The sequence below is a fragment of the Festucalex cinctus genome, chromosome 8, assembly GCF_051991245.1.
Source record: "Festucalex cinctus isolate MCC-2025b chromosome 8, RoL_Fcin_1.0, whole genome shotgun sequence".
NCBI classification, from domain to species: domain Eukaryota; kingdom Metazoa; phylum Chordata; class Actinopteri; order Syngnathiformes; family Syngnathidae; genus Festucalex; species Festucalex cinctus.
In genome coordinates this window covers 16,770,073-16,793,155 of record NC_135418.1, presented here as the reverse complement: position 1 = coordinate 16,793,155, position 23,083 = coordinate 16,770,073, and the positions used below count along the sequence as shown (strand labels likewise).

Sequence of the window (23,083 nt, the reverse complement as noted above, 5' to 3'; positions counted from 1 at the left end):
GTATTTACATCTAACTCACAATGTATTAATAACCGAATACACTTATTATAATTGTTCAATTGTATTACAGTATTGAATATGTTCTTGAACAGTCATTCACGATTCCCACACACTGCTCAGATCGCACACGAGCAAGAAGACGCAACAAGAAGACATCGCGTGTCCTTGCGTGTGCTTATTTCAGGAAGATGTGACATTTGCATTTGCGTCCCGCCTACAAAGCTTGGAGGAGTGTCTGTGTGCTGCTCTTCTAAAGTATTTCACCGGGGAGGGAGAGAGAGAGCGAGGGGATGCTCTCAGCATCATCGATGGCCCAGCCACAGGGTGAGTAACACCGAGCACCGGCACAAACAGTATCCGTCACTTCCATCATTCGTTCTATCTCAGGGCTCAAAGTGAAGCCCCGAAGCATAAACACATCTCACCGAAGAGATACATAGATACAAGAGAGTCATATGCTTCTCCATGGCTGCAATGGGGGAGCAGACAGATGCATGCCGGATGATTCACGCTATGAGAGGAGAAACACTTCTGATTAGACTTTACATCTACTGACTTTGCCATTTAGAGCAACGTTGACCTTTGCGCCAAGCCGACTAACTAATAAAGTCACGTTTATTTAACCTGACCTAATCGTTGGTTGGGGTTGAATATCTCGAGGTTACATCCGGTTCAGCATCTGCCAGTCACAGCTGCTAATAATGTGCTTCCCTCCGGCGTCATCCAGAACTGCGACTTTAAACTCTGCTTTTTACTACGCTGCCATTAATTAATTTATCAAACGTGAGCTTTACATCTTCACGTCTTCGTCACACACAGGCATGCCTTCCGGGAGATGTGCGGTAACACTGCCAACAACCGACCATCTCTCACTAGGCACAGACGGACACTTTATTTCGTATCATAGCAAACTGGGTTGTCTTAAAAATGTGTTTATTTATTTATTCATTTTTTATTTTAAACAACACAATATGGTACATTTGTTGCCATCATCAGAAATCATCTGCACGTACGTCGTCTCAACGTAGGGGGCGTTGTAGCCCACTAGCTAAGTAAAAGTTAGTTACTTCCTGTAGTCAGTTTAAAATGAGACTGCAAATCTCACGGTTACTCTGGCGTCAGAACATTTTGTGCAGTGCTAAAAATAGTATGTGGTGTGGAAACTGTCGAAATTGGTCGTGATATAAGTTGAAGCCTTTTTTTTCTTTCATTTCTTTTTAACGAGCCGCCAGGCTAGTTAGCGGGTTGTTGCTAAGCTACCAGATTGCACATGCTTCTGCTAAACAGCATTGGGGCTGACAAAGTTTGACACTGCTGCACACCGCAGTTTCCCCTGCATTGACTACTCTAGTGCAACAACTGAGAGAAAGTTTGACATAACATTTCGATAAATGAAATTGAAAATGGAGTGCTATGGTATATGTATTGTCCCATATGATACTTAATTGGATACATGTATGTTTTATTCATCTTGAGAGAAAATTAAGCAAAATCTATTCCAATCTTTCCCAACCTTTATTTAGCTAGGGCACCTGGAGTATTGTTAAAATAATATTATGGCAAACCACCCAAATAGTAAATGTCACAAAATTATTTACATTATATCAATAAATAATGATTGCAGATTTACTTTGTGTAAATTGTAGGCTTGTTGAGTTGAACACAAGCTATTTTTCTGTTTGAATGGCTACAGCAGGGATAGGGAACCCTGGTCCCCGAGAGCAACTCTCCTGCCTGTTTTCCATGTCTCTCTCCTCCAACACAGCTGACTCAAATGATGCTATGACCAGGGTTCCCACTTCCACTGGGCGACAGGTTAGATCATAACCACAGGTTAATTTGACCTACTGCCATCTAGTGGGTGTGCATTTAATTAGAGACAGACAAGCAATGATATACCGGTGTTATTTGGGAAAAAAAACAAACAAAAACAGACACACAGCTTGCTGATGAGCTTCAGGAGTGTTGGAGAAGAGAAACATCCAAAACCTGCAGGACTTCGGCCCTCAGGGAATGAGTTTGGACACCACTGGTTTATACAAACAAAATCGGATTTGCAACTCGACAAAACTACAAGGATTAACACAACCACAGTCATGTTTGTCAGTTTGGCATGGCTCAAGATATTTATTGAGACGGACCATGCTGGATAAACGGAAAAGCAGACAGTAGCCCCAAAAAAAAGACCAAAAAAAAAAAACCTCACCATCTACACCTCATGTTGTACTAATTTCCAAAGATTGTTCTATTTATTACTTTTTTTTTTTTTTTTTTTTTTTTAATTGAGACATTTTAAAGAGACTTTATGGACACATTTTATAAATTGGAAATCTGTCAAATTGCTATCCATAAACCCAGAGTTAATTCCTTGTGCTGACATCTCATTTGCAGGTCTGAGGTTTAACATAAAATCCTTCAAATGCCATCCACAGTTACAATCCCTAAAGCAATTCTTAACAAGCATTGTAAAAGCTTTATTGGCAGAGATGTACTGACAAGTCACCTCAATGGTAAAACAGTGATGATGCAACAATATTCACCCATAATGATTTCATATCTCTCACAGACTGCCTGCTGGTGGCTTTGTTCCAGTATCCAGTCCACAAAGCCTGTTGGTGCTGCAGCATACAAATGCTGAGGCTTTGCTGCTGGCTCATTTGAATAGAATGCAGCCGTTATTAATTTTATTCATTGCACTGGTGTTGTGGTGACAATGTTTGTCTGAGGCAGAAGCCGTTGGAGTTTATCATTTTAGATGCTATTTTGAATTGTTTGATTTAAATGAGCTAACACTTGTTTTGTGTTGTGTTCACAGGGGAACTGACACAGTGGCTATTAGAGCAGTCGTGTGCAACAAAGTGACCTCATATACACTTCTCCATTAGGTAATTAGCTCTTAGATTGAATAACAAAACATCAATTCCTCCTCTGTAGATTGGAGCAGTACTGTAGTTCCTTGCCTCATAAAGAGGTCCGTTTGTTTTGTCATGTTGTGGGAGGGCAATGACTTCAAACTGACATTTTAAATCTAGATGTAAATGAAGTGTGTGGAACATTTTTTATTTATTTTTTGGTCTGCAGGCGACAACAAAAAGGCAGTCATGCCCCCACCTGCTGACATTGTGAAGGTGGCTATCGAATGGCCAGGTGCAAATGCTCAACTTATAGAGATGGACCAGGTCTGTGCATCAGTAAAACATAAATCATTTTCTTTCTTCTACAAGTATGCATTCACTGCAGTCTCTCATCTGGATAACTAAGATAAAGATAACATCTCACAATCTTGAACTCAACAATCATTCCATGCTTTTTATTTATTTGTTTTTTTTTTATAACGTAGTACTTGACCACTTTCTGCCTTTTCTGTTTGTAGAAAAGACCTTTGACCTCAATCATCCGCGAAGTCTGTGATGGGTAAGCTCTGTTTGCTATTTCAGTAACTATTTTTAGCTTCACTGATTGTTTGTTGTCAGTTCTCAAAAATCCACAGTTACGTCGTGAATAATAAACAAATCCCAATGACAGACATCAGACATGCAGGAGGTGATGAGAATGAGAGTGTGCAGTTTCATTTATTGCTTATCCTTGGCAGAGTTTTGAACTCTTGAGTTTTGTTCTAGATTCTGTCTATTCTTCTGAAAAATGAATAAAAAATACATTTGGGCTTTTATTTTATGTAAAGAAGCTTTTATTAAAAAAAAAAAATTGCCGATTTATTAAATTGGGTCACTGATGGTGGTGTGGCACATTTGCCAGACTTCTGTCAAGGCTATGTGGGTTCATGATGGTGTGAATGTAAGTGTGAAAGTTGCCTATCTATACATGTGCCCTGTGATTAACTGACGACCAATCCAGAACCAATTTCTGAACAGGATAACACAGATGCATGAATAAATCAATTGGCATGTTATCACCTACAAACTCAATTTATGCATGCATCCTTTTAGTGGCCTCAAGTGTAATTGTATTTAGGTCATCTCTGACTTTATATATTAAGGCTCTTTCCTCTCTGCACTTTGCCAGTAGATGTGATTTATTTCTTCTGTTGTGCAGCTTTAAAGAGGTGGACCCAGTGTGAACATGAACACGTTGAACGGCTTCTGTATTCAACAAATGCACTCTTTCATAAAACATTTGGTTAAGCTTTTTTTTTCTTCCTTTAAATAGACTTTAACTGTGGGTTGTTTGCTCTAAAGACTGTGCTGAGGATTATGATGCAAGAAGACAGCAATAAGGGAGACCATTGGTTCACAAACCCCACTAACATACCTTGCAAATGCATTATTGAGCTTCCTTTTAATATCATGATTTATGACTTTTGCCATTATTGCTCCTTTCAGCTTCACATACTGCCTTGATTTCGCAACTCCGACCCCCAAAAAAATCATCAGCTGCAATACACCCACGAAAATTACTCCTACATAGTCTCACAAGTTTCCCACTGGCGTGCACACAGCTGCTGGAACGGCTTGTAGCAACCTTTTGTGAATATTTTCCTGATGATTGCTCACTTGGTACCTAAGAGATACATTTTATTTCTCAATTTTCAGATGGTCTTTGTCTGGCTCTGAACAGTTTGCGCTGCGGTATGCTGATGGTTCTCAGCTTTATATCACTGAACAGGTGAGCTTCACTTTTCCCCCTATTCTGTGATCAGAATTCAGAACAGAAGTAAGCACTAAATGTGTGTTTTTTCTTTAGAGTCGTAATGAAATAAAGAATGGGACCATCCTTCGATTAGCCATTTCACCCGTGAGTAACATTGAGCTGTACTTTCTTTTGGATTTTTGATGAGTTTTTTTTTTTTTTTGCTGTGACATTGAATAAGTCCTCTCACCCAAGTGCAATGCCTGCACATATGAAAACACTTCCTGAGTGTAGTTCAATCAACATAGTGGCCCCTCCAGTGTTTCTTGACAATCACTGTTTGGCCTGTACAAGTCTAAGAGCAAGACTCACTAATTATGCATAGATTTGTTTCACTCTCAACCAGATTCTAACACCTCCTCTACAAAATTAACAAAAGTTTCAATCCACACTTAACCACAATCCACAATTTTTAAGTCACAGCGCACCAGAAAATTACCCAAAAAGTGCATTTTTTTGTTTCAGACAAGACAGAAAGTCTTTTCTTACTGAGACAACCCAGCAGAAACAGGATGTGATGACGCATGAGAAAAATATGACCGGCCCCCACTTGACAGGATAAAGGGGCATGAATCAGGGTTAGCCGCATGTCTCAACTTCGGCTAGCCCGATCACCGCTAGCCTTAATAGATTTAGATATAAGTGGCAGCGGGGCCACAGAATGGCGGTGAGGGGAAAAAAGCAGAGGCTTCATAGTCAGATTATTATGTCCGATAATGCGCTGACATTTCTGGACAACTGTGTTGTGCTAACGAGAACTTGATTCATCATAGACATTTTAGGACATCACACACCAATGCCAATTTACGGCATTCAATCAAAATATTTTAATAATTGTGTAATTGATTTTTTCTTCATTATTTTGTGCATTTGAAATATCTTGATTTTAGTGTGGTTAGTAGTCAATAACACAAATTAAGAAATTTAACATGATATCAGTTTGTGCGGGTGGGTGGGCTTAATGTTATGGCTAGTCAGTGTAAGTTGCCCTACATGGTCAATTCATGAAGGAAAAGTCAAATCATTTTTTAAATTTTTATTTTTTAACAATAATACAGTATGTTCTATGTGGCCCCAGTATTTCAGGTGGTGGATATTTAGCCACTCGCTGCTGACTGAAAATTACATGATAGTAGAGAATTAGAGAATAGATACACATATGTTTTTTTTGTTTTTTTTAGGGCCGATACCGATTATTAGTAGTGAAGGATACCGATAACTGATATACTCCAGCTGTGAAATGTGAAATGTCAAAATATTGGAAGTCTTAAAATTGCACTTATCTAGTTTTAATTTCAAACAAAGATAGAAGTTGCAGAATTCCCAAGGTCAGAAGCATCTATGAAAATTTAAATAATTAGTTCCCTGATTTTTTTTTTCTATGCCTGAACACTTTTTCAAATGGATCTATTATCGGCCGTATGAGTCTTCAAAAAGGCAGATGCCAATTTTCATCAAAATACTGAATATCACCTATCCCTAACGACAGTGTCTAAAGGCTCAACTCGCGAACGTTACATGACCAAACCCAGAAAACAGGTGAACCATGATTGCTCGTTTGAGCAACCGTAATGCCATTTTCAGTTGAGAGCAGGTGACAAAATGGCCGGCGGAATAAAAATGAGTGGATTTTGCTGCTTAAAGTGCTTAAGTCATATTCCACAAATGCAATATTAATCAGAATGATATGTTTATACTAGTGGGGCACTGATAGAACATAATGAGCATTTTTGACTTGACTTCCCCTTTAAACGTTTATAGTTGTCAATTATGCTTTAATTGTGAGTTCTTTTTCATGGTTGGTGGTCTCTTGTGGCTGACAGGGTCGTGCAGCTCGTCAGCTCCTGGAGCGCATCCAGTCCCATGGGATTGACACTCGCCTAGAGGCTCTAAAGGAGCTGGCCAAGCTGTCAGCTGACCCCACGTTTGCCACCGAGTTTATCAATATGGAAGGGATCGGGACGTTGGCCCGCCTCGTCGATAGCGGCACCCAGTGAGATTCTGTCATTAGTTTTTGTTTTTCTCAAGTCAATGTGAATGTTACAAATGTCACAACTCATTCCTTTGTTGTTATGTAACGTATCCATCCATCCAGTTTCCGAACACATGAAAATGAGATGCGTGTTCTCTTCTTGCTTCAGCTTCGGCGAAATGCTGGCGTTCACTCTCACTGCTTTCCTGGAGTTAATGGATCACGGCATTGTATCCTGGGATCTTATCTCGCTCTCCTTCATCAAGCAGGTAGCTCACATCATCCTACGCCTTCACAGTTGCATGTTCTCAACTTGTGGTGTCTTAGTCCTTGTTATTTGCTCGCTTTGATTTAACTTTGACCTTCCTTACTTCCTACACAGCGGAAATGAGTGGGTGCTGTTGCCTAGCAACTCCTCGGATTATCCGGAGCTCATTGAGTGTGTGCCTGTGTGTGTGTGGCTTTTTTTTTTTTTTTCTGAAAGCTTTACTATGGCCCTGAGAGTTTCTCAAAGTAAACAAGTATAACTTTTGTTGAAACATTTGATCATTACCAAGGATGTTCCTATCCCCAGTGTCATTGCTCTAATAATGATTCACAATCCAATGTATGATGCAGAGCTTCTTATATCTTTGCAAAGATTGCCGGCTATGTGAACCAGCCCATGGTGGACGTGTCCATCCTGCAGCGCTCTCTGGCCATCCTGGAGAGCATGGTACTCAACAGCCACAGCCTCTACCACCGAGTGGCTCAGGAGATCACCGTGGGACAGCTCATCGGGCACCTGCAAGTGTGAGCACACACACATGCACAGGGGCTTTCTGCTCTCTGATTTGGCGACCAGATGAAGGAAGTGCTGTGGGTTTAGAAAGTCTACTTGTGCATCATTCTTTCAGCAAGACTGCCATGAACACAAGTTTTTGTGGATTTGTCTATGTTAAAGGGATTACACCACAGTATTTTAAGCCCTTCCAAAAGTTAACTAGAGGCATATAATAATTAAATCTTACCTTTGACACCAGGGCGATGTAATTTTTTTAAATGAATTATTAGGTGTTTTGCTGGTTATTTTTGTAACGCTGAAGTAAAACGCCCGGTTCAGTAAAACTCCGCCTCTCCCTGTGTGATTGTCGTGCCCCTGGCGAGCCAACTGCAGTCTGCTGTTGGAGCTCTGCATTTGAGCACTCCTCTGAGTACGCCACACAACTTGAAGCAAGCCAATTCTTTAACAAACATTTGAAACAAAACAGCTCCTTTCCGCAAGAAATCGTAGAGGACGAGGGCCGAGAGAAGGAGAGAGGAAGGAAGCAGGAAAAAAAAATGGGCTGGTTTTGAACCAGGTACTTGCTGCTTCCAGAGCAAGCACACTAACCATTATACTAAAAGTTTTATTTGTAGTTTTACACAAGTGTCAGTCAGAACCTTTCTGGGATTTTAAGACAGCCAATTGTCATTGCACTATGGCATTGCAAATGTGAAGGATAATTGATTGCTTTGAATACATTTGGTCAGAATGTTTACTGATAAAGGCTACTTTAGTCACTAACCCAAGGAGCTCTCATGCAGAGAAAGTGGACATGCGTTTAGTCTGCAAAGGCAGTCTGGGGGTGGGTCTGCACTTTATGATGTCATAAAGTGAGCACTCGTTCGTTTTCTTGGGTTGGGAGGGGCTGGTACTTGGAGAGCAGAATGACCTAGAATTTCTCATAGAGGGGTGAATGGAGGAAAACACCACTTCCGTCATGTTTTTGTTGAGGAATTAGCATGTTAACATGGCTAAAAGGTCCAAAAAGTTGATTTTTCATGTTGTTGTCCCAGTGGTTTTATATCACCAAATGATGGAACTTGATGAACTGACCTTTATTAGTCATAGCTGAGAAAAAGTATATTTAGACTTAAATTTAGTAATACAATATTTTGGAATTCTGTGGTCAGGTATGTGGAGCAAGATACTTCTAACAGGATTCCTTTGTTGCTTGATATCCTTTCAGGTCAAATCAAGAGATTCAGACCTATGCCATTGCCCTCATCAATGCTCTTTTCCTGAAAGCACCTGAGGATAGACGGCAGGTCAGTTCGCCTGAGTGGAAAAAAAAAAATCATATGGCGTAATTTAGACAAGCTGTTCTCAACGTTTTTTCAATGATGAAAATTATGATTTGAAAAACATTTTCAGCCAAGTAACCCTTAACCAGTGCAAAGCATTTTTGGATGAAAAAGAGAAAATACTTAAAATAGAGTCATAGAGTCATTGTCTGTTTTTAAACTTTGTAAGTTCATTTCATTAATCTCTTGAACTTTTTGGAAATACACTAAAAAGATTCCATCCATCCATTTTCCTAACCGCTTTCTCCTCACAAGGGTCACGGGGGTGCTGGAACATTTCCCAGCCAGCTTCGGGCAGTAGGTGGGGCACTAAAAAGATTACTAAAAAAAATAAAATAAATAAATAAATAAAAAGAAGGAAAGAATTAAATGAATTATAGATTTGTACATACAAAAATGATCACCATTAACTACTTCTTTGGTGTCATAGTAAAATATCTGTTCTCAAAAATAAATAACTACTAGTATCTTAATTTTAGATAAAATTTTGAAATTACATATAACATATAGGTGGTATATATAACAGGTTGGGTCGAAACATTCTGTTACAGAGAGACTCAGATTTTTTTAAGACAATTAAGCTGAATTGCATTTATTTTATGAACTTACATTTTACTGAAGTATTTGCATAATTTTGTAAATTTTATAGCAATTTTGCCTGGATGCTATGTTTTAATTTGAATTTTTATTTTTTCATTTTTATCTCGCGTGCCCACTGGAGTGCGTTCACGTAGCCCAATTTGAGAAACACTGCTTTAGACCACTACAAATTTAATAATGAACTTCTAATGGAGGGTAGCACTTTTAAATATACTCGTAAGCAAGGCTTGACCTTAACTTTTTTGCTCACCAGCCACTGTGGCTATTGAGTTAATAGCCATGCTTATGCGCAACCAATTCTGCATTAAGTAAAACAGGTCACAGATAAAGATCATATGAAAAATTAAAAATAAAAATAGAAAAAAAACAGTCTTAATAATTTGCATATAGTCAAGTCACTTCCTGAGCTGACAGCTTACAAATGCAGCCTTACATTTGGCACCTCCACAGCAAAATGTGAGAATTCATTCTGCACTGTGAGAAATGTGTTTTTAAATCATACTTACTTCATGCTCTATAAATTGAAAAGCCTACATGGCTCATCTGGCATTTGAGGGAGATGACGTGTCTCGAGCGAGGGGATGGACACCACCGTAGCAGTCACTTATAGAAAAATACCCATCACGCTGCCTCAGCTCTTCTAAAGATAAGCATATTAAGAGCTATCTAATCTTTAATATGAAGTAACTTCTGCACGTTTTTTTAAATTGTAAAATACAACTTTACCACATACTCTACAAATATATGCATTATTATTAAATGGATTACTGCTAAATTTTGACATGGAGGTGTCTGTTGTGTTGTGACTGGTTTTCCCCCAGTGCAGGCTTTCCAAGTAAAGGGTAATCGCACGTTAAAAATAAATAAATAAATGGTGTCGTTAAAGGTACTCTATCCAGCCATCCATCCATCCATTTTCTTGACCGCTAATTCCTCACAAGGGTCGCGGGGGGTGCTGGAGCCATCTCAGCTGGCTCTGGGCAGTAAAGGAACTCTAAATTAACTCAAAATTATTGATAATTTTGACATCCCTACTTTAAAGCTTTACAAAATTGTGCTAAACTGCAGTCCTGAAACAAATGAAAAAAAAAAGAAGTATGGAGTGACATTTGTGACATCTTGTATTTTGGACATGCTGTTTTGACTAGAATATTGTAATTGTGCTGTGTTGTTTCTGTGCATGCCGTGTCAGTGATGTATTCCTGTATCTCATGGTCCATGTGTGCACTTTTTATTTTCGCCACCACACATCCACCTCCTCCCCCTCCCTTGAACCTGTAGGAGGTGTACGCAAACCCGCTGGAGCAGCACCTCACTGTGAGTACAGCATCTCATATCATCCTTCCACCCCACAGGCCTTCATGCCCTCCCCTTTTTTTTTTGTTTTAAGCTGCTGCACTATCCATGCAGATGCAGGCAGAGCATAAGCTTGCCTGTGTGTGCTGCACACAGATTCATGTTGGTTCAAATTGTCACGTTGCAGTTGAAGGTGTGAATATGAGGCAAAACTGGTTTCAACTGGAGTAAACATCATGATTGCTTGTTTTTGATGTGCAGAATCAGTCATCATTTTTTTGTTGGCTGTGTCTTTGCTCACAGGAAATGGCAAGCACCTTGGCCCAGAAGCACTTGCGGTCCATCATTCTTAATGTGAGTAGTCCCCACGCACTAACAAATTCTCATCTACCAAATAGAACGATTGTGTATGTCTATTCAACTGAGATTAGGCCAAAGACTGCTAATCAAAGCTGTGTTCTTCACATTATATAATCCCTGTCTCAAATGGTGCTTGAAATGACTTCTGTGTTATAAGAAAATACAGAGCATCTTTGAAAATCCAAATATTATGATTCAGCCCTCTTGGATGCTTCATGCTCCAGACCAGCCGCTCAGCCAGTGGAAAGATAGACTAACGTGAAGCGTATTGAAGCAGAACTAGCAAATGTGATATGGCATGAAGTCCATGAAGTGGAAAAAAAATCTCTGCTCTCAGAATGATTCCTTTTGGCACCAACTTGTGTGGAAGTGCTTCCCTGAGCTGGCTGCAAATGAGGAAGACTGTGCAGTGTTATTTCCTGGAGCAGTCACAGCATTGTGAGCTCTCTGGAACCAAATCCTCCAAGACTGCGACCCACTTATGATGATGACTGTTGGACCATAGCGGTGTCTGTATCCTAATTTAACCTGACTAAGTCCAAACATTTTGCAGCTGTATATTGAGTGTAGTCAGACCTAAATGTCACTATATGGTGAAAGTAATGACACACACAGTAGTTATTCAATCAGAGGATCTCTTGGTTTAAAACCACTAAGGTGTATAAATAATGAAAAGACAGTCTGTGTGACAAGTTTGGCCCTTTTCTGCGCTATAGCATGAACTCAACAACCCATTATGGCATGCTTGTATTAATTTGGTGTGAAAGAACAGTTGTAACTACTAAGAACACTAAAACATCAACAATAGAAAACAGAGCACTTCGACTTAAAATCAAACACAGTTGAAATCAGGCTAATTAAATACTAAATACTGTAAGATACTTAAAATTGCCATCTAACAAAAATTCAAACTCTTTTCCTCCATTTACATTTCCTGCTGATCTAACAGCCGGGTGTCCTCCTTTTGAAATGGGCACTCCAATGTGCTCCGCCTGTTTTTCCTTCCAGCATGTCATAAGAGGAAATCGACCAATCAAAGCAGAGATGGCACATCAGCTGTATGTGCTGCAGGTGTTGACCTTTAATCTTTTGGAGGAACGGATGATGACCAAAATGGATCCAAATGACCAGGTAAAAATGGAAATAAAGTGTAAAGTGTCTGTTTTTTGTGTTATGCAACATACATAATTTGAAAATCCAGGAAATATGTGGTTAGACAGAGAATACATTGAGTATCTATATATTTTGGGTGTGTATTTGTGCTGCTGTGAAGTACTTCTTGGGTTGAAATATTGCACGGGCTAGAGCAATGTGACTTGCGAGGTTCCTAAATGACCACTAAAAAGAAACAATTATTCTCTTTAAATGTACATACAGTACATGGGATTGAAAAATGTGAATGAGCCAGAAAGTGTTCAGTTTGTAAATATCTTTGGATAGGGCAAGTTTAAAGAATTTAACCGGCTGTAGCCTTGGGGTCCCCGATCAACTGAATTTAATTAGAATTTTTGAACTGATCAGCAACAGTTACTGATTTGCTTTTACACTAAATATGCTGATTTCTGTGACTCAGACTCAACGAGACGTGATTTTCGAGCTGCGGAGGATTGCCTTTGATGGAGAAAATGACCCCACTGGCACAGAAAAACGAAAGGGGTTGTATGCTAAGGATTATAAAATGCTAGGTTTCACGGTAAGTTGCATCTGATTTAAAAAAAAAAAAAAAAAAAAAAGTGATAAATTACAACAGGATAGAAGTATTTACATTTTGTTTAAAATTTCTGTTTCAAATTTAGAACCACGTGAACCCTGCTCTGGACTTCACTCAGACTCCTCCGGGGATGCTAGCTTTGGACAACATGTTGTATCTGGCCAAGGTCCATCAGGACACGTACATCCGTGTAAGTTCTGACTAGTGGCAGGATGCCGCTCACCTCACATAGGGAGCAAATGCACATGTAATGTGTCTTATATCATATGTATGACAGATTGTTCTGGAAAACAGTAGTCGTGAGGATAAGCATGAATGTCCCTTCGGCCGATGTGCCATCGACCTCACTCGGATACTCTGCGAGATACTTCAGGTTGGAGAACTGCGTAAGTGCAGTCTCATGTAATGGGAACTAACATAATCTGGTGATTTGAAGGGGGTGAAATCACAAATGTTCTGTTTGTTCACAAGCTAATGAGGGCTGCAATGACTACCATCCCATGTTCTTCACACATGACCGAGCATGGGAGGAGTTCTTCTGCGTCTGCATCCAGCTGCTAAATAAAACCTGGAAAGAGATGAGGGCCACCTCTGAAGACTTTAATAAGGTCAGTATGGTCTAAACCAGTGGTGTCAAACATACGGCCCGGGGGGGATCAGGCCCACAAAGGCGTTTAATCCGGCCTGCAAAATGATTTTGTAAAGTAAAAAAAAAAGAAAAAAAAATGTAATTCCAGACCAATTAATCAGCCAGCCAGCCACAATCAAAACATATAAATTCGTAATTTCACAAGCAATGCAACTTGTACATGCAATCGTCCTGGATGTCATTATTTTGCAAGCAAATTAAAATTACGGTTTGTTTATTTTTTTTATTTTTAAATCATAGACTGACAAACGTGTTAAATATGACACAAATTCAATTAATGCTAACACAAATACATATGACAAGGAGTAACGTCCTTATAACGTCATTAACTGCACACAATGGCCCCTGAGCTAATATGTGTTTGACACCCCTGGTCTAAACTAAGGAGGACCAAAAATGGCAAAATTGAAACTAAAAATGTATATTTAAAAAAAAAAAAAAAAAAAAAAAGAGAGAAATATTATATATATATATATATATATATATATATATATGTGTGTGTGTGTGTGTAAAAATAACTCTAAAAATAAATACAATAATAAAGATATGCAGCCGCTGTCCATATGAAATAAATAAATATGAGAGCAGAGCTTTTTTTAAGCAGAAACTGTTGTGTACACTTATGCACTGTCTAGTGGCTAAGTTTTTATTTCCTTAAAATGGGATGCAAAACAAATTGCACAACCAAGGAATATATGTGATTAGAAAAACCATTGCTTTTGTTAAACTCAGAACATTTATTAAATATACTGTGATTGAATGTGCTTTTCAGCTTGAAAATCATTTCATTAGCAAGATACATACTAATTTGTTTTAATTTGTTTAGTTGTACTGATTGTATTAATTTTCAATTTCAAGTTTCAAGTATGTGTGAAATTATTCATGTATTCTTTTGCAAACAACAAGCCCAGGCTCACCCCTGAGAACAAGAGCAAAATAATTGTGTGAACCCGTGCGTGATGTCATAACAATAATATTTTCTAACAATATCTCGTCTGAAGATGTGAAAGGCAAACTAATGCCAAATATGACCCAAAATATATTTGATGTGAAAATGTTTCTCTTCCACTGAAATCATGGGACACCACATAGTATAGGAACAATGTACATGACAATGAAAATATGATGCAGTTGATTTGCAATAATTGCATCTTGACTATCTTTTTAAAATATTGATGTTTGACGTATTAGGTAAAATATTGGGGACCTACAGGACTGTCTCAGAAAATTAGAATATTGTGAATAAAGTCCATTATTTTCTGCAATGCAATTAAAAAAACAAAAATGTCATACATTCTGGATTCATTACAAATCAACTGAAATATTGCAAGCCTTTTATTATTTTAATATTGCTGATTATGTCTTACAGCTTAAGAAAATCTCAAAATATTAGAATATTTCCTCAGACCAAGTTAAAAAAAAAAAAGCCATAATCATCAATATTAAAACAATAAAAGGGTTGCAATATTTCAGTTGATTTGTAATGAATCCAGAATGTATGGCATTTTTGCTTATTTAATTGCATTACAGAAAATAAAGGACTTTATCACAATATTCTAATTTTCTGAGACAGTCCTGTATTTTAGTTTGTGCTATGAATTGCTAATGAATGGAAAAAAACAAACATTTGATGTGGTACAATGTGATTAAATTCCAGGGCTGCATAAAAAGTCTGCCTTTGAAAATATAACAATATTCAGTTTTGATTGAGACGTTATCATGCATATCAGTTTGAGTTACCAGTTTTAGCTGCATCAGAGGAACTGTGTGGATTGTGCTAGCTTGATTACACTAGTTTATTCAATTCCCAAGCTTAACAACAGATTTTGTATTTATTTATTTTTTTGTACCGAAAATAAACGTTTCAAACACTTTTTATTATTCTGAAGGACAAACAACTCCCATTGTGGTAAATTGTGTTTATTTTCTCATAGTGAGAGCCGCATTAGATCACATTTCCATCACTCAGCGTGAAAATCAACAAAGTGTGTATCCTTCTAAATGCTGCTCACTGCCTGCACAGTTTGTGTTAATGTGAGAATCCCACAAGGGTAGGCCGCTAAAAAGCTTTTGCTGCAATTAATATTACACGACAGCTAAATTATTAATGCTGCTGACTGCAGTTCAAAGCGCTCCGTCCACATTAACGTGTTTTGAGTCACCGCAGTTTATTGTTACGAAATTAGCACTGGTCGCTTATCTTGGCTACATTTTGAATATAAATGCGTTGAGATGAGGAAAGTTGTTTACTGGCAGAATTAGTTTTTAAATGAAAAGACAAGTCTGTGATTGCCTATTTATTAAAAAGTGCAAATGTGTTGAGAAGAGTACGTGTGTTGAAAGCAGGTGATGCAGGTGGTCCGAGAACAGATCACCAGAGCTCTGGCCATGAAGCCCTCGTCGTTAGAGCAGCTGAAGAACAAGCTGCGAGGTCTCAGCTACTCGGAGATACTGCGACTACGACAGTCTGAGAGAATGAGCCAGGATGACTTTCAATCTCCGCCCATCATGTCAGTGTCACGTCAAACATCTTTTCTAGTTAGCTACGTCATTTCACACACTCCTTAAATAGTCTCCAAAGCAAATATTCCGTGTCAAGTATCACCCGGAAGACCTTATGCTTGTGTCATGTGTTCCTATCTATGCGAGGCAGTGAGCTGCGAGAGAGAATCCAGCCTGAGATTCTGGAGCTCATTAAACAGCAACGACTCAATCGGCTATGCGAGGGCAGCTGTTTCCGAAAAGTGGGGAACCGCCGAAGGCAAGGTACCACATCAATACAATCACTTTGCTTTTTTTTTTTTCCCGCCACATTTAACGTTGACTCTGTTGAGCTAAGCATTTCTGCCTGTGTTGCAGAGAAATTTTGGTTCTGCAGACTCTCTCTTAATCACAAAGTGCTGCACTATGGGGACTTGGATGAATCACCTCAGGGTGAAGTGCCTTTTGAGATGCTCAGTGACAAGAGTAAGGATCACCTTTGCTTTTGACTAAATGTATTTTCTTTAAAGGTCCCATGCCATTAGCATCCAATAGTCTCCACTGTGTTATGAATAACATATTTACAAATTAGTCTTTGATATGATTTAAGTTTGACGTTTGTGTCTTTTTTTATTTTCGCCCATATTTCTGTTGTAACCCGCTTCTTCATTGATCTTTTTACAGTTTATCAACTTTAATGGTGTACAATAGACTTTATGTGCAGCCTCAAAACCAGACCAGATACAGGCTCGCTGTACAGGGCATCCATATAACAAAATTCTCAGTGTGTGTGCTCATTCAATATTAAGGAGAACAGCCTTCCAATCAAAGCAAAGCTTAGTGCCACATCGAATTTAAGAGTGACTAGAATAGCTTGAAAAAGGCATCCAAGGTATTTTCCAACCCAAATTATCTTGAAAATCCGATAAAAGGGTATTAACCTTTTTTTCTTCTTTTTTAAAAATGTATTTATTATTATTTATTTTTTATTTTTATTTTATTTATTTTATTTTATTTTATTTTATTTTTTTAAGTGTGGCATTGGGCCTTTAACTCATTCACCCCCAACCATTTTCACTGAAGCAACCCCCTTCGCTCCCGGCTGTTATACTGGATTTTGACTGATCTTGCAAAGCCCACAAACTATTGTGTTCTATTGCTAGAAAAAACATGGAACCTACCAAAAGAAAGGCTGAGTCTATTCCTTCATCAGGGAAACCCCCCCCCAAAACATTCTGTTTCCGTTGTGCAGCAATTAGCATTACAATATAGCTAAGTTTCATCATCTTTCACAAATCTGCTTAGAACTGTGGGGAAATCATCTTGTTTTAACATGGCCCTGGTTGATCTATTACACTCTGCTGCCACCTGCTGGCCGTTTTTGTAATAACTACAATTTTTTTCACCCGTTCTTAGCAGTTGAGTGGCTGCATCAAAGCCTTCTGTATGCTCTAGCATAAAAAAAAAAAAAATAGAAAAAAAAACATAAAAATATGTCTTTGGGACACTTAATACATTTAAATGACATATTTATACGTTTTTGGGAACAAATGAGTCAAGTGGACCAAGCTGTGTTTTCATGTACTGTACATGTATTAACACATTTTTTACATACCCATGCAGTAAAATTGTCAAATTTGTCAGTGTATGAACGCCTGTTCAACATATATTGTTCATCCCCAGTGGTTTGCTTTATGCCGGTTGGCAGGTAGCTTTGTGGTTGTTAAGTCAATATGTAATATGAAGTGGTTGTATGCACAATCATGTTGATTGTGAAATGCTGTGAAAAAAAATGCTGCTCATTTTCACGTCATTAGCTGTTATGGATACATGGAATGATATATGGATGTAATTGATATTAATTGTATTAATATCATACATAGCAGTGAGACATTTTCAGGGGGGGGGTTCTTATAATGTATGTTATAAATTTTGATTGAAGCCCAAAGTGGTCAACATTTGAGGCCCATGTATTTAATACATTTAATGAAACAAGCAACTCTGCATCACTTCAAAAATAATTGGCCAATGAATCTGTTTTGTTTCTAGTCCCTGTCTCTGACATCAAGTCTGTGCTGACTGGAAAGGACTGCCCTCACATGAAGGAGAAAAGTGCTCTGAAACAAAACAAGGTAAGCTTGAGTAAAGTTCAAGTCAGTCCAGTCTTGTTATGATGGGATGGAAATACACCTGGCCCCAATCTCTTTGAGAACGTACGTCAGTGGTTCAAGGAAAATTGTACCTCTGCCAAAGCAAAAACCTTTTTAATTATGACAAATTCTGTATGCAGCACAATCTGGCCAAGATAGCGCTGTACCAGGAGCAATTTTACATTAATCTACAATTTTTTAGGGTTTATTGTATCAAAGTAAGGACCCCGCAGTATCTAACCAAGGATGTTTGAGTTAGCTGAGGTCAAAGGTTGCGTACACATGCAGTCTTACTAGTGCCTCTCAATGAGCTCACGAGTGCATATATTTATGATGCATTTCACTGTGACAGGAGGTGCTGGAGTTGGCTTTCTCTGTCCTTTATGATCCGGATGAGACGCTCAACTTTGTTGCGCCCAACAAATATGAGGTAGGCTGATAAGAGACCGTCAGTGATTGTACTCTTAATTGTGTTCCCTAACTAATGGAGGCGTCTTTTAATTAGAAATTTTCACTAGATGAAATGACATTTCACATTTCATCCTCCCTTTGTGTGAAACTATTATCTATTCCAGATGATGCTTTTTGCTTATAAATAAATAAATAAATAAATAAATAAATAAAAATAAATCCTAATTCTGTCTATTTAATGTTTGGCCCTAAATAATTAAAATAGGTTTGTCTTAGAAATGCCAAATAAGATGAATACAATTGCGACTTTTAATTGTAAAATTGTATTGTACCAGAAAATACAGCTTTAGTGACATATTCTATTAAAGCCATATAACAATTCTAATAATAGTTTTTCCTGTTGATCAGCACTGCAAATTGTGGTATCGATCCGATACCAAATAAATGCAGCGTCAGTATCGCCAATACCGATGTCGATATCGATACTTTTTGAAAATTATAGTATATAATTAAAGCGATACTTCACTTTTAGCCCATTATAGCAATAAAAAAAGTTTATATTTTGTCTATAATTAATTTGATACTTTCATTATTTTTCACATACAATTAGTACCTTTAAAAACACATTTTGCAACATGCTGTCGACTGAAAATGACATCACAAGGGCTCAGGTAACCAATCACAGCTCACCTGTTTTCTAGGTTTGGTCATGTGACATTCACAAGCTGAGCTGTGATTGGTTACCTGAGCCCTTGTGATGTCATTTTCAGTTGACAGTAAGTTGCAAAATGTGCTTTGAAAGGTACTAATTGTACGTGAAAAATAATGAAAACATCCAATTTATTATAGGCAAAATATTAATGTTTGACTGCCAAAAATGGATATATAAGTAAAGTATCTCTTAAAAAAAAAAGAAGGTAGCTGTATCATAAAATTTCTTATTCTTAATCAAATTTCAACCTTTAAATAGAATATACTTTATCAATGTTTCCCTCCAGAAACATTCCAACCATGACAAAAATATTTTTTTAACATTCTTAAACAAAGTGCACAAAGTGATCATATGAAAATAAATTAAAAAAATACTTTATCGTTTACTGTTCAGAAACTACAAATACAAAAATGAACTAAAAATGTTGCCTTCGACACTTCTTTTTCAACCTAAATTAACAAGATGTTAAAAGATAATCATGCAACAACAAATATAAAATATAAAACATCCATACAAAAAAATATTTTCTTGTACAATACTTTGTGTTCATGCAATCTACTACAAGAGATACTAAGTCACGTGATGTCACACAATCGAAACACTACTGTGACATGCCCATTATCTGTTTGCCCAAACCGCAGCAGTGCATAAAAGAGCCAACTACTAGATCGATATTTTAGTGCCAGTATTGATAATATTGATATTTGGACACGAAGCAAGAAGGCATGCTAACTGAGTTAATGGCATTCCCGACCATTTTAAAATTCCATCTGGATGTTTAATTTCTCCAAAAAGTGGAAAAGGGGACTTCTGGTGATGTAATTGTGACCCGTGATTCTTGCAAGCATCTCGGGTGTGTACGTGCGTTTGTTTTATGGAGCAGTATTGCATCTGGACGGACGGCCTCTGCGCACTGCTGGGCAGAGAGATGAGCAGTGACCTGACCCGCAGTGACCTGGACACGCTGATCAGCATGGAGATGAAGCTCCGCCTCCTGGACCTTGAGAACATCACAATCCCGGAGGCCCCGCCCCCTGTTCCCAAAGAGCCGAGCTCTTATAATTTCACTTACAACTACAGCTGAGATGTGTTGATTGTAACTTAAAATAGCAATGGTGAAGAATGTGCTTACTATTCATTTTAATTTTGTGACAAGGGAAGATGTCTTCATTTTTGTTTTTCCAGACTCAAGCTGTTACCATCACCAGTTGACCCCCGAACCTTTGTGTAGTCACAGTTTGGCTTACAAATATTGTTTTTCATTGCACCAGCAGTGGTGATGAAAATATATAGAGCCCTTGATGTTCATCCTCCTAGAGAAGTGAACAACTTATGGGGCTTTCAACTATGGAGGTTTCACTGTACTAAACGATTTGTTTACATTTCTCGTTTGTGATTGTATGATTCATAAGCTTATCTGAACTTAGTACGCTTTACACAGTGCGTGTGCATGTGTTTGTTTACAGTTTTATCTCCACATCCTGCCAATTCTGAGTTATTTCCAAACGGTGGTTCACAAAACGGAATGATCAAAACCTCTTTAGCTCAATCAAAGCAGTGGCCACAAACTCATGACAACAATACAATAAATGTGTTTAATCACTACAACGTAGTAATACAATTTCGTGAGAGTTGGAGCCTATCCCAGCTGACTTTAGGTAAAAAGTGAGGGATGCCTTGTACTATATGTTAATCGTAGGACACACATAGACAAAGAGCAGTCTTACCTGATATGTTTTTGTCCATAATGTTTTTGGAAAGAGCAAAAAACTCACAAAAGCCCAGGCAGAACACACGATTCGAACACACAACCTCTACAATAATATATTTGTAGGAAAATGTTTAGGAATGGTATTAGTCTATTCTAAGAACATCATGTACTGTAATACATACTGTACTATGTACATGTAATCAGGATTTACAAGTTTTTTTTCATAGGTACGCACTATTAAAACTAAAAATATGATCAGACAGTCAGAAATACATTTCTTACATTTAGAAAATGTTTCTGGAGAAAATGTTGCCATATATGGAATGACTTTAGTAATTTTTTGTGTCATTTCCGTTTAACAAAAAATAAATAAATTATCACAATTTTGTCTTTGTAATACAGTGGCCATTATGGTCCATACTAACCCGGCAGTGTGTTTTTGTCATCTTGTAATAACCTGTCAATGTTGAATCTAGTACAAATCATGTCAATGATGTCATTTGTTAATGCTGAATAGAATTATATTTTTGTAAATGATTGTACACTGTGAAGAGAATGTTAATGAAACAACAGCATCAGTTTGTATAATCCTTTTTTTTTTTTTTTTTTTCCCAGCATGCAAATTTTGTTTGTTAGAAGTATTTACCATGCTGCATTGACTACAATGCCACAAAACATTTTGGATCATCTTGACCATGTTTTCAAACTTCATTGTGACTTTTTTTGTATTTTATTTTAGTATTAGAATAGGCACTTTACCAGACAATGATGATGTCAAAGTTAATAATGTGTCCTGTATGGCTGAAGGGTAATGCAAAGCCCAGTACTATTGATGCTATGTGTGGAAAATAGTCTGTTTTTAATTACTAATGGATGTTGTAATAGTTTCATATTTTTTTATGGATAAGAAGCTGCTATCTCAGAATCCCAGCTGAATTAAGCATACTGCATTAACTGTTGTTTTTGCATTAGATATGCTTGAAGTATGATTTTGCATCTGGTACTTTTTTTCCACTTGCTTGTCACAGTATTGAATGTGAAGTTGGTTTATAAACACAACTGAGAAAAAAAAACAAAAAAACTAAATATGATATACATTTGCAGTAGATCTGTGTATATATTGTATTGTGTTGCCTTAATTGGAGAAAATGTACTGTATAATGTTCTGTGTGAATAAACACAAAGTAACCAGTAACTACTGATCTGGACCTGTTTCTAACTAGTTTTATTTCAAGCAACAATATGTTGCTTCAAAAACATGGACATGTATAATTCTGGCATACCAAAACCAGTGTTAACCCATTATTTTTTTCATGTCACGTGACAACTATGACAGACATGTTGACCAAAATTTCCCTGTTACTACTCTAATGCTCTGCTACTAACTCAAATTTAAAGTTAGCATAAAGCACAATGAGGTATAACAAAATTCCTGTTTCTCTCCTCCAACAAATCCACGTTTCAATGCGAGATTATTATTATTATTTTTTATCTGGAAGACACTTGCCTCAAAATATATGAAGTTTACATTTTTTACTTTGGGTTGTATAAAATTAATTGGTGTTCAACTCAGGTCACAATCTCTTCTTTTTCTCAGTCAGTACACAGTCCCCTGACCATATAATGGAAGAAAACTAGTTTGTAATTGCAATGTGACAACTTACACATCTGACAACAAGCCTCCCTTACTTGACAAGTCTTTTTCTGATATAAAAATATGCTTAAATATTGGATTAAAATTGCTAGTGGGAAAAAAGTGAGTGGTTCGAATTTATTTCTTTTAAGTTTATGTTTAGAGAGAATTCCTGATTATTTGGGTCTCATTTTTATGACTTATTCCATATGGCAGCCATATAAAAATTGCTTTTTGCTCCACAGTTTAGGCATTATGTTAACAAACAATTTATTTGGATTATATTTTTTTGTGTGAAAAGTAACCAAGATGGTTGAAGAGATTGTATTTCATTACAAGTATACATTTTATTTAGAAAATGTAGTGGAATAAAAGTACTAGTTGTAACAAAGTAAAGTACATATACGTGATAATTCACCCTAAGTACAGTACAAAAATATTTTTACTCCATTACATTACTGGACTGGCCATCGACTTAACTTTGTTATTTCAGGTGATGGATGTTACACAGCCAAAGTGGCTTAGAGGCAAGTTAGAACAAAAACACCATAATATCAATATTTTAGATTGAATGTCTTCTCATGACACGTTCAACATGAATATGCATTTTCATCTTGGCGTATTGAGTTTCACTTGACGGATTT

At 37.4% G+C, this 23,083-nt stretch overlaps 1 protein-coding gene across 4 annotated transcripts; it reads left to right on the top strand.

Annotated features, from left to right (window-relative positions):
• Window positions 1–114: 114 nt before the first annotated feature.
• LOC144023375 (engulfment and cell motility protein 2) lies at window positions 115–22,001 on the top strand. Of its 4 annotated transcripts, none has more exons than XM_077528701.1 (23): window positions 115–324; window positions 2,816–2,885; window positions 3,082–3,179; window positions 3,374–3,414; window positions 4,551–4,623; window positions 4,702–4,752; window positions 6,471–6,640; window positions 6,789–6,888; window positions 7,260–7,411; window positions 8,611–8,689; window positions 10,607–10,642; window positions 10,925–10,975; window positions 11,990–12,112; window positions 12,555–12,674; window positions 12,778–12,882; window positions 12,970–13,078; window positions 13,164–13,300; window positions 15,688–15,851; window positions 15,995–16,107; window positions 16,201–16,308; window positions 17,872–17,954; window positions 18,325–18,402; window positions 19,979–22,001. In XM_077528701.1, exons 3-23 carry the CDS (start codon window positions 3,102–3,104, stop codon window positions 20,177–20,179), a joined length of 2,172 nt encoding a protein of 723 aa, XP_077384827.1. In that variant the 5' UTR covers window positions 115–324; window positions 2,816–2,885; window positions 3,082–3,101; the 3' UTR covers window positions 20,180–22,001. The 4 variants fall into 4 exon arrangements, with proteins under 4 accessions (XP_077384827.1, XP_077384828.1, XP_077384829.1 ...); XM_077528702.1 differs by having other exon boundaries at window positions 116–324; window positions 7,260–7,405; XM_077528703.1 differs by lacking the exon at window positions 10,607–10,642 and having other exon boundaries at window positions 116–324.
• The last annotated feature ends 1,082 nt before the right edge of the window (window positions 22,002–23,083 follow it).